The sequence below is a fragment of the Bombus terrestris genome, chromosome 14 (assembly GCF_910591885.1).
Source record: "Bombus terrestris chromosome 14, iyBomTerr1.2, whole genome shotgun sequence".
In the NCBI taxonomy this organism is placed as follows: Eukaryota; Metazoa; Arthropoda; class Insecta; order Hymenoptera; family Apidae; genus Bombus; species Bombus terrestris.
In genome coordinates this window covers 4,128,131-4,143,712 of record NC_063282.1, presented here as the reverse complement: position 1 = coordinate 4,143,712, position 15,582 = coordinate 4,128,131, and the positions used below count along the sequence as shown (strand labels likewise).

Genomic DNA, 15,582 nt, shown 5'->3' with positions numbered 1-15,582 from the left:
AGGTTTTCGTTAAAAAGAATTTTAAACAATATTGCAACAACCGCCAATATACTGTAACAATAATACATATTCAGCGACAGGAGCGACAAGGAAGGAGCTAATAGGAAAGAGAAGGGGTTAATAAGAGAGAGAGAAAACCCGCCCGTTCCCCCACACTGCCTCCTAATCCCACCGCGGCGGCTCGTTACCCCCACCTTAATCCACGCAGCACGAGCGACTCGCGATGTATCGCGAGGGGCAGAGCCGAGGGCGGCCGAATGAAACCGAGGGCGGCCGAACGGTTGTTCGAATCGCGACTCCCGCGTCAGTGCTGCAACCGCGTCCGCGGTCCACGGTTCACGATTTCCGGGCCCCGCCGGTTCTGTTTTTTCCTCGCTCGTCGCAACGCCAGAAAAAAAGAAACGTACGATCAAAGGGTGGTCTCCGTTTTCCAGGAGGAGACGCGTGCTACCTGAGCACCGAGGGAAGCTGGTCGATCGACAAAAGAAACGAGAGGAAGCCGGCGAGAAAAATCTCGGTCGCTTTTCCGGTGGCATCGTTTTCCCGCCACTTTTCGTCGCCGGTAAGATGGCCGCGGTTGCGATACCACCCTCCCTGCGGATTTGGGCGTTCGAATCTCTGACACAGTGAACCAAGACGATCATTGAGACGAAGTGAACTACAACGAGGAAGAGTAGAAGAATACTTGAAGAACAGGTGAATGGTTTCGAGTTACTGTTATCATGAAATGCAGCAGCCTCGATGCATGGACCGTTGTACAGGAGGTGGTTGTCGTTTCGACGGTAAGCCGGTAGGGTCTTCGAGGAATCTCGCGAGTCATCCTGCGCTTCCTGGCACTCGAGGAACGCGATCATGGAACGTACGAGCGTATATACCGTGCTGAAGCATACCGTGCGAGCTTCTAACCTATAAAGAGTGACAGTCGATGTTGACGCGTTGAGGAGGAGTGCGATGACAGTGGGGAGCGGAGTCCAGCTGTCGACGGAGCCGATCACGGGGACGTCATCAGAGAACGTAAATTAAATAAAAGTGCAGTTTTGTCCGAAGTGCAATATTACGAATACCGCGACTAATTATTACAATATTTGTGCAATAATCTCCACGTTCGATCGAGACTTTTCGCGAGAAAAGTGCGAATCGATTGTGTATACGCGTACGTGTGACATCGAGGAAGAAAGGAAAAGACAGATATAAAGGGACATATAAGTAGAATAGAGAGAAAGGATAGTAGATAATAATCTAGTCATCGACCGAGGAACTATATTTTTAAGGTAAACGGTTTTCGCTAGTAGAGACTCGATCGAAGGCCGCGAGCCAATCACGCACCACGCAGGAGAGAGAGAGATAGGACGGCGAAAACATTAGGCCAGTGCGGTTCACCCTTGACGCCGTCTGTAACCGACACGGTGTGTTTACATCGTGCACGAAGTTATCCATAGTTTCGGTTCGGTTGTTCACAGCGTAACACGTAGTGTTACAATGGCAAATTAAATATACGCGATTATATATATCATATATATCGAAACAGTGCGTCTCTTAATATCAAGTATCGCGTGTTGGAATCGAAAATTCCCATAACGCGTGAAGTAACCGAGATGCGTGGAAAAGGGACGCGACACTCTATATCGGAGTCCAGTGAATTTTCTTAGACACTTCTTAGAAGATACATTTGCTAGTAATTGTGTAGCTTTGAGAAGCTACTGTTTTCTACATATAGAGGAAGAGAAACTAAGAAAGAAGGGAGAAGGTGTACTTATTATCCGTATTTCTGGTTTCGAGAAGAAACAGACGGAGAAAAAGAGAGAGAAGAAAGGCGACGATTATCAGCGTTGGTAGGAATCTACGTGGATCAGATTGCATCTGAAAACGGTCGGAGGTAAAAATCGGTATCGGAAGTGCGGCCAAGTGCTCGCAGTGACGTAAGAAGGAACCGTGGCGCCTCGGGACTATTCTACGGTGCCAGACGAATTTTTGATCGAGCAAAATCGAGTGTTTGGACGCGGATACGCAATCAGGTGACTGTATAAGGTGTTCTAGTGAGAAATGTATCCGTGGTATCGGGACAGCGTTGCCGCGGCGGCGGCAGCCGGCCTCGGAGGACCCGTCGGAGTCGTTGGTTCCGGGTTCTGCTCCACCGGCCCAGGACAAGGCGGCACCACTATCAAAACCGAGACCGGATATTCGGATTGCATGCTAGCTCTCGACTATGTCCAGAGTAAGGTAAGTTCAATCAGTATTCATATAATATTATATTTCTCCTTTCTTTTAAGTACTTGTTCCTCTTTTTTTTTTCAAATAGTAGAAACTCTGATTTCCTATGGTTGACCCCCTGAGCGTGGAATTCCCTCGTTGTTTATAGAGGGTTTTTAATGATTTAATAGAAATTAGTATGTAGTATTTAGAAGAGATTTTTTCTTAAAAATGGCGGAGAAGTTATGCAATATTTTTTCATTATGGAGACACGATGGAAACAGCAAGATATATATATATCTATATATATCTATATATATATATATATCTAGATATATATATCTATATATATATATATCTAGATATATATATATCTTGCTGTTTCCATCGTGTTCTTAATTATGAGTTTTTAAGAGAGTTCTTAATTATGTATGGAATTATCTGTTCTATCGCTAATAGAACGTTTTAAATGAATCAGTAATTTTACATCGATTAAAATATCGTTTCTTTATGAACATTGAATAAAAATAGTAAAAATATGCAGAATTAGTTCTTAATCGAGGACTTCTAATGTTGCAGTGACACGCGTTGATAATTATACAACGTTTCTTTATGAAAATAGAAGAATAGGATAGACGTATAGAGTGGTTCTTATTAATATTTGAATAGGATTGTACTTGAGCTATTATTACTCTCTATATTTAATCGTAATTGAGCGAACAAGAGGGTAAATTAGCAGAAGAAACTATAGTTTACTCGCAACTTGAGATTTATTTTCTGAAGAATATAAAGGATAAATAAATACAGAAAATTTGCCTATCCTTTTTTTTTCTTACGTTTTAGAATTCTCGCTGTGTTTACTTTTTAGATGTGTAGCGTGTTTCGATACGAAAGTCCAGGACTTTAACCTATTGTTTCTCTTCGTAATGGAAAGTAGTTATGAAGCTGAGGCAGCGTATCGGTGTTGATGTTGATGTTGCTCGTTTCCTAGAAAATCAAAGGGTCTCTCGAACGTTTATCTCTAATCTGCAACAATATAATAACACGATACAGCAAATTGGCGTAGATAATAAATATTCACAGGGAAATGTTCTTCCTGAATTTTATTATTCATACAGAACGTGTGTAATTTTATACATAGAATTTTATCGAACCTTGGCAGAGCATCGAGAGACGATCGAACGAGTAATTTTTAATTGCAATAAAAATCAAAGATTTTCAACTTGTATATTGAATCGTGCTTTGCACAGAATGAATGAATGAATTCCATGCTCAAAGGGTTGACTATTCGCGGATGAGTTAGCCGCCAAAAATTGGAGGAGAAGCCAAAAATTGAGCGTAATCGGTGAGAATTGAATAATAGTAGGTTTCGGACAAGATTCTGAATGAAACAACCCTTCTTAAGCTTTCCTGTTTCACGCGTTAACTCATCTGCTTGGTTTTTATCAGCCACGCTTTTGGAGCAAGGTTTTTAACAGCATAAAGAAATTCTTGGAACATACGCTCTTTTTCGAGCACCTGTTATTATTCAACTCCAAACGGTGTTTATATACATACATTTAGAATTACAGCATCGATAAATTACTACGGGCAAGGGAATTTTAATTTCAGCTTGTTAATTTGACTATTTGTTGCCTACCAACGTTGCCAGCTGTAGAAAAAATCAGTAATTTTAGAAAATTATTTAATCGCAATTAGCAAGACCGATGAACGTGTGCAATGATTATCACATCGCGATAACGAGATAACAAATTTCTAATAACGAACGAATTAATTATTAATACGAATAACTTGGACGAGTGGAAATTTTTAATTTGCCGGATAAAATAAAATCCCATAAAAATAAACTAAACAAATATTCGGCCATTATAAGCATCGCTTTATAAACGCACATATAAAATACAATATGATCCTATTTTCTTAAGAGAACGATGCTTTGCACGTCATGTCCCTTACATTCCTATCAATTACCTGAAACAATTTAACGATTCCTTACAAATTCCTTACGAATTCTGACATCTATTGTATCGTTCCTTTTTTTGAAAAGTTACCCGTTATACGGTCGAAGTCGGCTTGTTTGTCCATCGGTTGCTTTGTTTTTGTTTCACCTTAGTTCGATACCTCTTCGATTTACATTCTTTGTTCCAAAATAGACGTATCGCTGGCAGGAAGCGAATTCGTTCGCTTTTCGTTTCTCCGTATGAACAGTATCGTTGATTCCACGTTTGATTTATTAAGAGGCGATGCTGCGAATCGCTATGGAATCTGTGCGTTTCATTTTTCCCGTTACCGAGCGCAATATCGTTTCTCGGTAACGAATTCCCATACCAAGATGCTTGTGCAATCGCGAAGAAACGAAGGGCAGGCAGATACAAGGGAAATCCATCGTTTCGTTGTCGAAGCCAGCGGAATGTTTCACGTCGTTTAGGAATCCTCGATTCGAATACTCGGATCTTGTATCGATAAATTGTCTCGTTAGATATCGTACGCTGTGCCTTTTTTGTTATTCGGAAATATTCCGTACGAATGCTTGGAGAAACATTTTAATGTTATTGTTTCTTTCCTGTAGAGAGATAGCTGCTTCTTCATGTTGAATGAATTTTAGAGAACATTGGGAAATTTCGCGCTCGTTCCTTTCTTTTTCTGTGAAAGGTACTTTCTTGTTCTCAATACTACGTTGTCGAAACGCTTAGCATCGTTGTGAAAAAACATATATAACATATAGTCTGGTGGTTTGACACTTTTCAAAGGATCGTTCAAGCTTTGCAAGTAGAATGCTCCTGAAAATGTGTGAATCGTTCGTTCAGAATTTCACAGAGTGACAGAGAATTTCCCATTAGCGTCCTTCTCCTATTACAGGTATCTTTTCCTGTCGAATTTTATTTTCCAAAAGTATAGCGAATTGTTGTTAACATTTTGTATGCGTGTTACTTCTGAATATTCCTGAGTCCTCTGAATCGCTCGGAACGATACAAAACTTGACGATAGATTCCCTCTTTTCATTTTGCAAGTGGAATTTTAATTTGTTTAAAGTATAGCGAATTAGCATTAAGAAATTTTGCGTGCATCGTACTCCAAGACGAAGAATCGTTCGAGCGTCCGAAATGATATACCGTTGAGGACGTGTAAATCGTTGGTCGGAAATTACAGCGTTCTGACGCTAAAAACAGTAAAATCGATGGGACGATGAAACGTTAAAATGAATGGAAGCAACGCTTTCAGTGCATGAATTCATTTCGTCGCAGAAAACGTGATTATCCGAGAGGCGTTATACGGTGTAAATCAAACGCAATTAGAAAATCAATAGCCATTTTCTAAATTGAAGTATTGGAACTTCTCTTTGGAATTACTGCAAGTTGCTCTTAAATCATCCAGATTACACTGCACTCGATGAAGTAGCTACAATAGTTTCCAACTAATTCGCGTTATAGTTTATTCTAGTGCCTATAATTCTTATTCCGTCGCTAAAGTCCTTTCCTTTTAGTTATTCTTCGAACATAAATTTTAATACAAACATCAAACAGTGATTTATTTGAACGTCCTGTTTAACGAAACGAGTACACCGCTTTGCGACCAGCGTTCCCAAGGAGAATTTATTCATCTTTGTTCCAATTTACTTTTCATCGAAGCCTCGCGTTTTCCGATTAAATAGACAACCTTAGAGTTTTCTTACAAGAAGGTTATAGCAGAGTTGGAAAAGGTTTGAGCGAAAATCTGCTGAATTTTTCAACGGATCGTAACCTCGATCTTTGCAAACGTTTCACTTGAAAGTCGTATTCCTAGATATTATTTTGCTTATCACTGGATATAAAAGGGAATGTTTCCTCGATCGAAAGCAATTTTGAATTTCGCTGCACGAAGTTGGGAACAATTTTTGCTACCTAAATACTCGCGTAAATGTTTCCAGAATTTTGAAGCTTCGATGTTTATTATCGTTTCGCTTTGGGGCGAAGCTTTGGAGCCTTCGCGTCGAATGAATTTCGCAGGACGTTAGAAAATATTTATCCTGTGTGGTTGTTGTACGCCTTTATCCTTCCCGTGGGAACGAGCAACCATAATCAACCTGTAATTTATTTTCTCGTGGCCGAAGAAAAATCCGGTTGGAGAGGAGTGCCCAAAAAAATAGGAGCGCGAAAATTATGCATCGTTCATTAAGTCTCTGTTTGAAAGTTTGAGCCGGTCTTGCGACGTTTCACGAAATAACACAGGGTCGTTCACCCTCTCGGTTTCTTTCCCTGGTGTGTCGCGCAACGTTGAAAAAAAGGAGAGAAAAAAAAAAAGAATAAAAAAAGCGGGGACGACTCGCGTCCAGTTTTTACCATTCGCAAATTATCGTGCTGCCCGAGACAATAATGGCATTGTACGTCTTCGAAGACGAAGATTAATATCGAGATTATCACGCGGTAGCAGTGAACCTGATACTTCGAATGTTAATCGCCGGACATTCATCGCGTTGCACCGAGTTCCGCGTGCTATTTTGCATCATTCCGCTGGAATGAATGATTGCGCCGTTTCTGTAATTAATGTCGTACAATATGCAGACGACAGAAATGCCGTGAAATGTTTCTCGATCGCAGCTGATAGGCAACTATTTTCTATCCTCATCGCTCCAGTCTTTCGCTTTGGCATTTTTCATCTTCTGAAATAGACAAATTTCGAGGACTTCTAGTTTTTCTTGTCTTCCGATTAGATCTGTCGTACGTATACAAACCGCTTGCACGTTTCCAGATTCGTGTGTCACGTGCGATTTAAATATTCGGATATTCGACGATTTTCATGGCGAATGGTCGGACACGAACCGATAGCGAAATTTATAGAAACTTGACGAAGATAAACGTTTTGTTGGAATATTTGCAAATGTAGATAGCGTACATGAAAGTTTAGATATTCGAAGATTTCTGCGAACGATAACGCGGGAATTAACTCACAGCGACGTTTATAAATAGAACAGACGAAAAGATTAGAATATCTTAATTGATAGATTTACGCAGGATGTCGGAAGCAAAATTCTAAATATAGCGTTCGGAGATGTCTATAAAGAATGGCAAGACAGAAATAGCAATGTAAAACCGATTATAGGATGGTTACATAAAGAATGGAATATCTTAAGCCTTTTATTCTCACGCTGTGACTACATTTTCCGACGATATATATTTAGAATCAGATAGATCGCGAATTGCTCGTAGAATTACAGATAAGTTTTATCACGTTTGTAAATAATTTGTCCTCTTTCTCCGTTCGAAAATGATTTAACGACTCGTTTAGTTATCGTCACGATGAAAGATTTTGTCAGAAGAACAAAAGGCCAAGAATTAGAATATTCCAAGCTTCCTAACGCGAGTGATAAGAACAACTTTAATTCCCAACGACTTCCTCAAATTAATTCCTCGAATTATTCTTCGATTTATTCCACCGAATTTATCAGAAATAAACGGGATCACCGTCAAACTGAAATGTTATACAAATTAAAAATGATAATTCCTATACCTTGAGAAGATAAGAAGAACTCGTAGAAAGGATCTTTCATTGGAGAGAAAAGAGAAAAAGTATGTGTAGCCGGTCTATCAATTACCCAACCGTGTTGCCCGCGAATTCTTCCACTTTCCGGCAACGATTCCGCAAACGTGGAAAGAAGTATTCGAAAAGAAGGTGTTCGCTACACTTTATGGACAGCGTTGTTCACGGCTGAGGTGGTTCGATTGCCGTCGAACACGATGCTCGTGTCGTCGATTCGCCAGCTACTTTGTAATTAATCGATTCGCCTATGTACTATCGCGGGATTTTTTCGCTTGTTGCACGTTGTTGTTGAAAAACATCTGTGCAACCGGTAACTGTAGCAAGAAAATAATCCGGCGTGTCAACCTGTGAAAATGATTTGCCGGTAAAAAGTTGCGAACGATCCTTCGCAGTTAGCTCGGTTGCATACGGTTTTTCGCCTGACCAACTAGAAAGCGGCCATTTTTTCTCCATTTTTTCTCCGATAGGAATGTAACGGTATGTGGAGAGCAGGAGTCGTGGAAATTGATTAGAAGCGGACTTGGAATTTGCACGGATCTTTGTTGCTCCTTCGCTTTTTACGCGACCTGAAAAGATCGACGAAGGTGTTGCCACCGGCTCATACAATGGAAGGTCACTTTATTGAAGGATTTTTATCCTTTCTTGCATCTCTAATACTCTCCATCTGGCTTTTCGTTATTTTGCTATCGTTTTATGAAAAATATCGACGGAATCGTAATATGGAACTAGTGAACGTTACCTAAAAAATAATATTCTCACTATAGAATGTGCGAAGATTTTCACGAGTAGGATTTTCATGTCCTTTTGTGTCTTTTAATCGGTTTATACATTTCGCTATTTTGGATAATGGAACGTCACATTATTGAAGGATTTTTATCCTTTCTTGCATCTCTAATACTCTCCATCTGGCTTTTCGCTATTTTGCTATCGTTTTATGAAAAATATCGACGGAATCGTAATATGGAACTAGTGAACGTTACCTAAAAAATAATATTCTCACTATAGAATGTGCGAAGATTTTCACGAGTAGGATTTTCATGTGCTTTTGTATCTTTTAACCGGTTTATACATTTCGCTATTTTCTATCTGGTTTTGATATTTTATTATTATTTCGTGGAAGAATTGGCGAACGTTGATCGTTGTAAGATGCTAGCGAAATTTCATTTAGAAGATAATATCATTGTTACAAGCTGTTCTCCTATGTATGACTGATAAATATTTCATATCGAATGTGAATAAAAGCCAGAATATCGCCAGGATGCACCTTACCCCGTCGTTCGATCGTGCGCTTAGAAAATAATTATACGATTTCGCGTTAAGTGCAGTGTCGCTGGAACAAATTCAATTCGTTAAGGTAACAAAGTATTTTTTATTATAGCAGAGACACATAATTAGCTTTAATGTCGATCTAGCGCGATCGTTAATAGTTAACGATGATGATTAAATGCCGGCAACATTGATTGCATTCTAGTATCGATCATAATTCCAAATAATTAATCGATTTAAATGATCGACAGATAACAAACACCTTTACGTCGCACTTTTTTCTGCCCGCGCCTTTACGTTCGATGATTTTCTTTGCCGATATTTTACGAGCCGAGCGTTTCCTTTATCCTTTTTCTCCTATCGATTCTGCGCTTAAACAACGTTTCAATTAACGTATTTGGTGGCAAAAGGAAGAAAAAAAAAGTGCAAATTGCTGTGAAGTCTCTCCGTTTTCCTTTTGCGAGCGATTTACAAGAAATCTCCGTGAGGTGACAAAAACCAATACAATGTTGTAATTCTAAACGATGTTTCTTTTTTGTAGGTTGAAAAAAAGAGTTAATAACGCATATGTAACAGTTTTTAATAGATCACGTTTTCTTACTTCAGTTTGATTTTTTTCCTCTCCCTCTCTTTACTGTGACAGTCGGACGAGCGCGATTAAGAGTTAATTTTGGAGCGCAGCTTTTTTGCATAGGCAGCAGCGTGGGTAATTACTTTTTCTCACTTGTTCTAATTAACAGTTACGATTGTTATTAATTCATAGGTATATAGATATATCGATATTACAAGTTTTATGCACGATTTTCACTATGAATTATATAATTCAATAATTTCTTTCAGTTTTCCGATATAATTTTTTTCAACACGAACGAAGAATTTGTTCGATCCGAAGACCATGAATATTCACGAGCATGAAAATCTTCTTGCTGTTCATTGAAACAGACACCGAGTTTCCGTTTATTATTAGATTGTCCGAAAAGTTTCTTTCGTTTCATAAGGTGATAACACAGCAACAATTTCTGTCTTATATTATTTTTATTTCTATTATTATGTTCGTGCATAATTCAATAAATTAATACAAAACAAAAAACATCGTGCGTGTACTGTTTCCTTATAAAACGAAAGAAACTTTTCGGACAAGTCACAGCATAGAGAATTTTAACCTAACGATACGCTTTTTTTTTTTATTTCTGTTCGTTCGTTTCTCGTAACGTAAATGCTCGTGCGTCGTGAAATTACCTGCGACGATGGAACGGCAAGGAAAATTAGGAAATCGAGCGAAACTGGGTTAAACCGCGCGCCGTTTGAATCAAGAATTACGAAACGCGTTGCGTCTTTCGCGCATCCTGCAGCTCGTTTTAGCAAACAAACTTTCTTTTCCCTTTCGTCAAGCACGCTCATTAAAGTCCTTCTTCCCTACCAAGTTGCTGCAAGTAGTCGCTTACTACTTAATTACGTGCACAAGATTTGCGCGGCGTTCAAGTCTCTTCAAAAATAATTTCTTTCGCGATAATCTTCCCCCTTTTACAAATAATTCTCCATACCGTTATTTTCTTCATTATTTTTTGTTTTTGCTAAATGATAAATCTAATTTTTCTTCTACGACGTATTTTCCGACTTCGTACGAAGGGAGCACTCGCAGTACAAGACAAGAAGCAAATATTAGGTTGTCCGAAAAGTTTCTTTCGTTTCACGAGGAAATAATAAACGCGCAACTTCTTTTTTATATTATTTTGTCGGATTACGTACGATCCATTTTGTGCCGTTGAGATGAACAACGCGACATTTCACAGACTTGGTTTCACGTTTGTTGTAGAAAACACGTTCGCGAAAGAAAGACACTTTTCGGACAACCTAAGACATATTCAAAGTGCTGGAAAAACATCGATATTCTTACTATATTCTTTTATCGAGATTATCCAAATTATAATATAGACCCTTTTAACATTCAGCAATTTTCTCAACTGGAAGGAAGACTGTTCGTACTAAACAATAAGAAAAGCAACTGTATTTTCCAAATATTGAAATCTCATAATTCTCAATTTTCTCAACCTGTGTGAGAAGATAAGGAACGAGTATATTTCCGAAACTCTAGAAGCTATCAAAATTCTTATGCTTTCCCTCGTCGATAGTACTGGGATTGATATTAATTTTATTAATCAGTACTGGGATTAACTTTCCTAACGTTAATCACAAAATCTCTCAGCCTAATTTACCTTGCCAAATTAAATCGTACTTGTCTATATCGTGAGATAAAAAGAAATAAACTCTTACGGATAACACGTCTGATGCGTGGAATAAATTCTTTCTTCAAGAAACAAGAGCGATTTTCCAAAAAAGAAAAAAAGTAGATGAAGTTTGTCACGTACATTCACGGTGCGTGGATTCTCAGTTCGTAGGTTAATTGAATAAAGGCGACGAGAGATGAATTCGTATCTCCCCGGTTGCAACGTGTAATTGCCAGGCTAGTTAGCCGCCCTTTGTCTGTTTCTTTTTTAATTATGTATATTATGTATCCCGTTGCGAGCCTCTTGCTTCGTTTAGGTTTCTCCGCTAGCCTTCTCCATTCGCGTTCGCACTCGCCCGAGCTTCCACGGCTCGTGGCTCGCACTTGAACCGCGCTCGGAGATGAATTTAATGCGAACGATTACCGGGAAAACGCGATGACAGCAGATTATGAGAATAATTACGGTGTAACGTGTGCGCACCGGGTCATAAGGCCGTGACTAATTGCCATGCTTACGGGCAATCGTTCCCCGTGATCTCCGGTCAACGTTGAATTCTCATATTTTTATGATAATGGCGGCTATCGATAGCGGCTGAGCTCTACGATCGCCGCACTCTTTGATTATTTGCCTATTCTTTGCTTCCTTTCCGTGCCTCCCCATCCTTGCTGTTTTTTTTTTATTTTTTTCCTTTTTTCTTTCGATAATTAAATCATTGTGTCTCGGTTCTCACTCGACGTTCTATTCATAGATCTCACTTTTATTCTCAAGAATCACGCGTCTACGTATGACGTTTATGTCTTAGACGTCTTAATTGATCTACTTGGATATATTTTTGTTACGGTAATTTTCAATATTTCATATTCCAAGTGCAGCCGTGAAAAATAGACGAAGAAGACTGTAAAGAATCGCGGAGCACGAAACTGTAAATTCATCAGCAACGACTGAGATTGATCGTTTTATTCTCGTGTTAAATACATGTCCAGCGTTGTTTAAATATCCTTTGAAAAATGACACATCATTTTACGTAGGTATATAGCCCGAAGCTGTTTTGAAATAGTTAATTGTTGGACTATGTCAAGTGAACTGACTGTGTCAATTTACTCGGATAAATATTCATAAATATGTTTCTGATTTATCATGCGTCAATTGCGTCAGCCACTTAAATGTATTTCTTTTTTTTTTCAAAAAATAATAGCCGAAAGAAACAGCAACATTATTTAGCCATGACCGTCGAATGAACTTATCACACGAAGTAGATTATTTCTTTGAGAAAAATAGCGACTCGCGTATACGTACGAAACTATCTCAAAGTCAAAACTTACTCGTACTAACTAACTAACACACAGATATATACGACATTGATAGCGAAACAGAGAAATCGACCAAAAATGAGAATTTCGATGGCGAAAAATTTACCTCCCGAGGATCTTATCTTGATCATCGTCACGTACAAGATCTAGTAGTTGTTACTAATACGAATGAGAGATGGACGTATGTGGAGACGAAGGTAGAAAAGAGAAGAGAGGAGCATAGAGACCGAACGAAAGAGAACTTCATTGGCTCCACGGTCGGAGCTGACTGACAAAAAGCCTCTGAAAGTGCAACGTGCAACCAATTTCCCCTTCGTCCTGTCTCACCACTTTTCCGCTCGGCGACCGTAAGTGCGATCATTCCTGGTACCACGAAGCGGAAAGCTCGACATTAGTCGCCGTTTTTACTAGGCTTTTCGTCCCCCTTAGCCGTTTTTGGTCTTATCACGATGCTATCTTGCGAAAACTTCTTGGCTTTTTACTTCATCCTTGTTCTCCCTTTCGATCATTTCACCTGGATCTTGCTGGATTATCGAACTCGCCTCTGTCGAATTTTCTGGCTTCCCGAGTTGCTCGATCGTCGCTGCTTCATAAATTCCTCGCGTACGACATAATGCGTGCGTACATATGGAAAATTACTGATCTATAATTTACTGCGAAGTACCTGCGGTAAGAATGTAATAGCCGTATGTAATAATGCAATGTATGTAATAGCTGTATGTAATAATAATTTCAGATAATAGTTAAATTATAGTAAATTATAGTAAATGATAGATAAGTAATTTTATGTGTGTCTGAGTTATAGTAAATTATTTTTTATGCATATGTTGGACGAGTCTGCGATACTTTTAAATAATGGCTAGATTATAGTAAATCATAGATAAATAATCTTTTTTAGCCAATGATATTAAAAGTAACTATCTGTAAACAACATCGTATACACGTAGAATTTATTGCAGAAAAACGATTGTATATTATTGATACGTAGTTTTCCTTACGTTCGAAAGACATCGATAATTAGATGCAAACGTATGCAAACGTGGCAGCTTTGAAACATTATAGACACTGTTGGTTTGCATATTATCGCAAAAAATCAATTATCGTTTGCAAAATAACTCCAGTTATACGAATTAATTAATATTTTTTACCACCATCTTTGTTTTGCAATGAAGATTAATATTTCCAGAAATAAGAAATCGAGATGGATTAGAAGAATTCTTGTTCGTAGAAAAAAAAAAGAAAAAAGGAAGAATGGACAGTTTCGTCATCCAGAGGCAGGTTGGCCATGTCGACGACCTCCGGAAGCTGGAAAACTCGTGGGACTGTCTGGCTTAGCTCGCCGTAAAAGGAAATTAAAGGGATCGAGACGCGTTCATTAATTCTCATAAATCTGAATGAAATTAACTGGCCGTGTTGATTTTTCCGCTTGGAAAATCTCTGTCGGCGGCTTAGATGGGGGCGGAGAATGCGGCTCGTTTAGCTAATTGTAAGAAAAACACCGTATTAACGTGGAGTTGCAGGCACGCGGAAGTGGTGGCCGTTTCCTCCGATGAAATTCGCCTCCCGTGAATCCTGCGAAATTCATACGTGTGTATTAAATATCTTTTTCGCTACTTTTTTTTCTACCTACAACGATCTCCGCGATTGTTTTCCTTCACCCGGCGTTTTAGTAAACTTTGAACGTCTTTGTTGCGCGAACGACGCGATGAAACAGTGTTGTACACTTATGTGTATCTTTTTCGAAAACGAAATAAGTAACGTCGGTGAATAAATTATCGCGAGACCGGGGAATTAATTACAATAAAATTGTGTATCGTTTCGAGCTTGAGAATTTGTCTAAAATTATGTAGCGTTAATACAAAGCTATTTGTTTTCTTCCTGTAATTTATCTAATTTGTCTACAATATATTTAACAGAAAAACGCAATTTAATATTTTCTATACAGCGTACATCGTAACGAATTTTCATAAATCAATTCACAAATAATGCAACCCGAGGTTCTACGCGTTTTGTAAAATATACAGAATTTTGTTGTTTCTCCACAACGTTGTGTACAATTTTTCGTGAAAATACCACAGTCTCTTTATCTCGATATTCCCAAATTTCGTTACGACTTGGAAAATATTCAGATTCCTCCAAGAGTAGGAAATTTGCGAACAATTCTATCACTTTACGAAAATAACAATTTTTGCTGCAGCATCACCAACATCGAGTGACCTGATCGTATCAACCTATAGTATTGTCATTAGGTGATATCGACAGAATCAGCAATCACTTAGTTGCCAATCCAATAGATTCGGCTGCAGTAGATTCAGCCACGGTACCTTCAGCCACAGTAGATTCGTCCTTTCGAACGTTTCCAATTAGAAACTATCGACTCTCTTCTCATCAAGAAAATAATTTCAAACAATTTTAATCGCCGTTGTACGTCGCACAGCTACGAGGAAAAGCTAGCTGAGTCTTTCAACGGCCAGTAAAAGTCTCTTGTAAATCAACCTCGACGAAGGCTGTTTCGCAAACGGCAAAAGTGATCTACTCGGCGCAGAAATGCAGGGAACGTGGTCGTCCGCGAGTCTCCAGCCGCAAATTCCATAATTCCCAGTGAAATTCCGCGGACGACGATTGATCGTTGAAAACTTTTCGAGACGCGTACCAAGGCGTGTGGAGCGTCGTGTAAAAGAACAGGCGCGATGTCGTAGGCGTTAGAACACGAATCGAATGGTTTCGCAGGCCGGTGAGATTTTTCAAGTTGAAGGCGGCCATTGGCGACCGGTGGTCCCCCGTAAAAGGCCGCTGCTGGGCCCAGCCAGCTTTCCAAATTTGGCGGCCGCGAGGGCCTTTTTGTCCGGTCCGTTGCAAAAATGGCCGTGAAGCCGAGTCACTCGTGCTCCTCCCTCGTACGAGAGCCACGGTTAAGTTCAAGGCGCGACGATTTTTATCCCTTTCCCGCGGCCGAGCGATTTTTATCCGTGGGACGCGGATGTCGACATTAAAGTCGCCACGGCTCGCTTTAATTTACGAATTTGCCACTTTTTGTCTTCCTGTTCCGTGCGTCGCTGTTAAATTGTCGC

At 39.3% G+C, this 15,582-nt stretch overlaps 1 protein-coding gene across 1 annotated transcript in view; it reads left to right on the top strand.

Moving 5' to 3' along the window:
- Positions 1-321: 321 nt before the first annotated feature.
- Positions 322-15,582, top strand: part of LOC100643342 (zinc finger protein rotund) — a 250,018-nt gene continuing 234,757 nt past the window's right edge. The window contains exon 1 of the mRNA XM_003400619.4: positions 322-2,220. Within this exon, the coding sequence (XP_003400667.1) occupies positions 2,044-2,220 (177 nt within the window). The 5' untranslated portion in view covers positions 322-2,043. The remainder of the gene's footprint in view (positions 2,221-15,582) is intronic.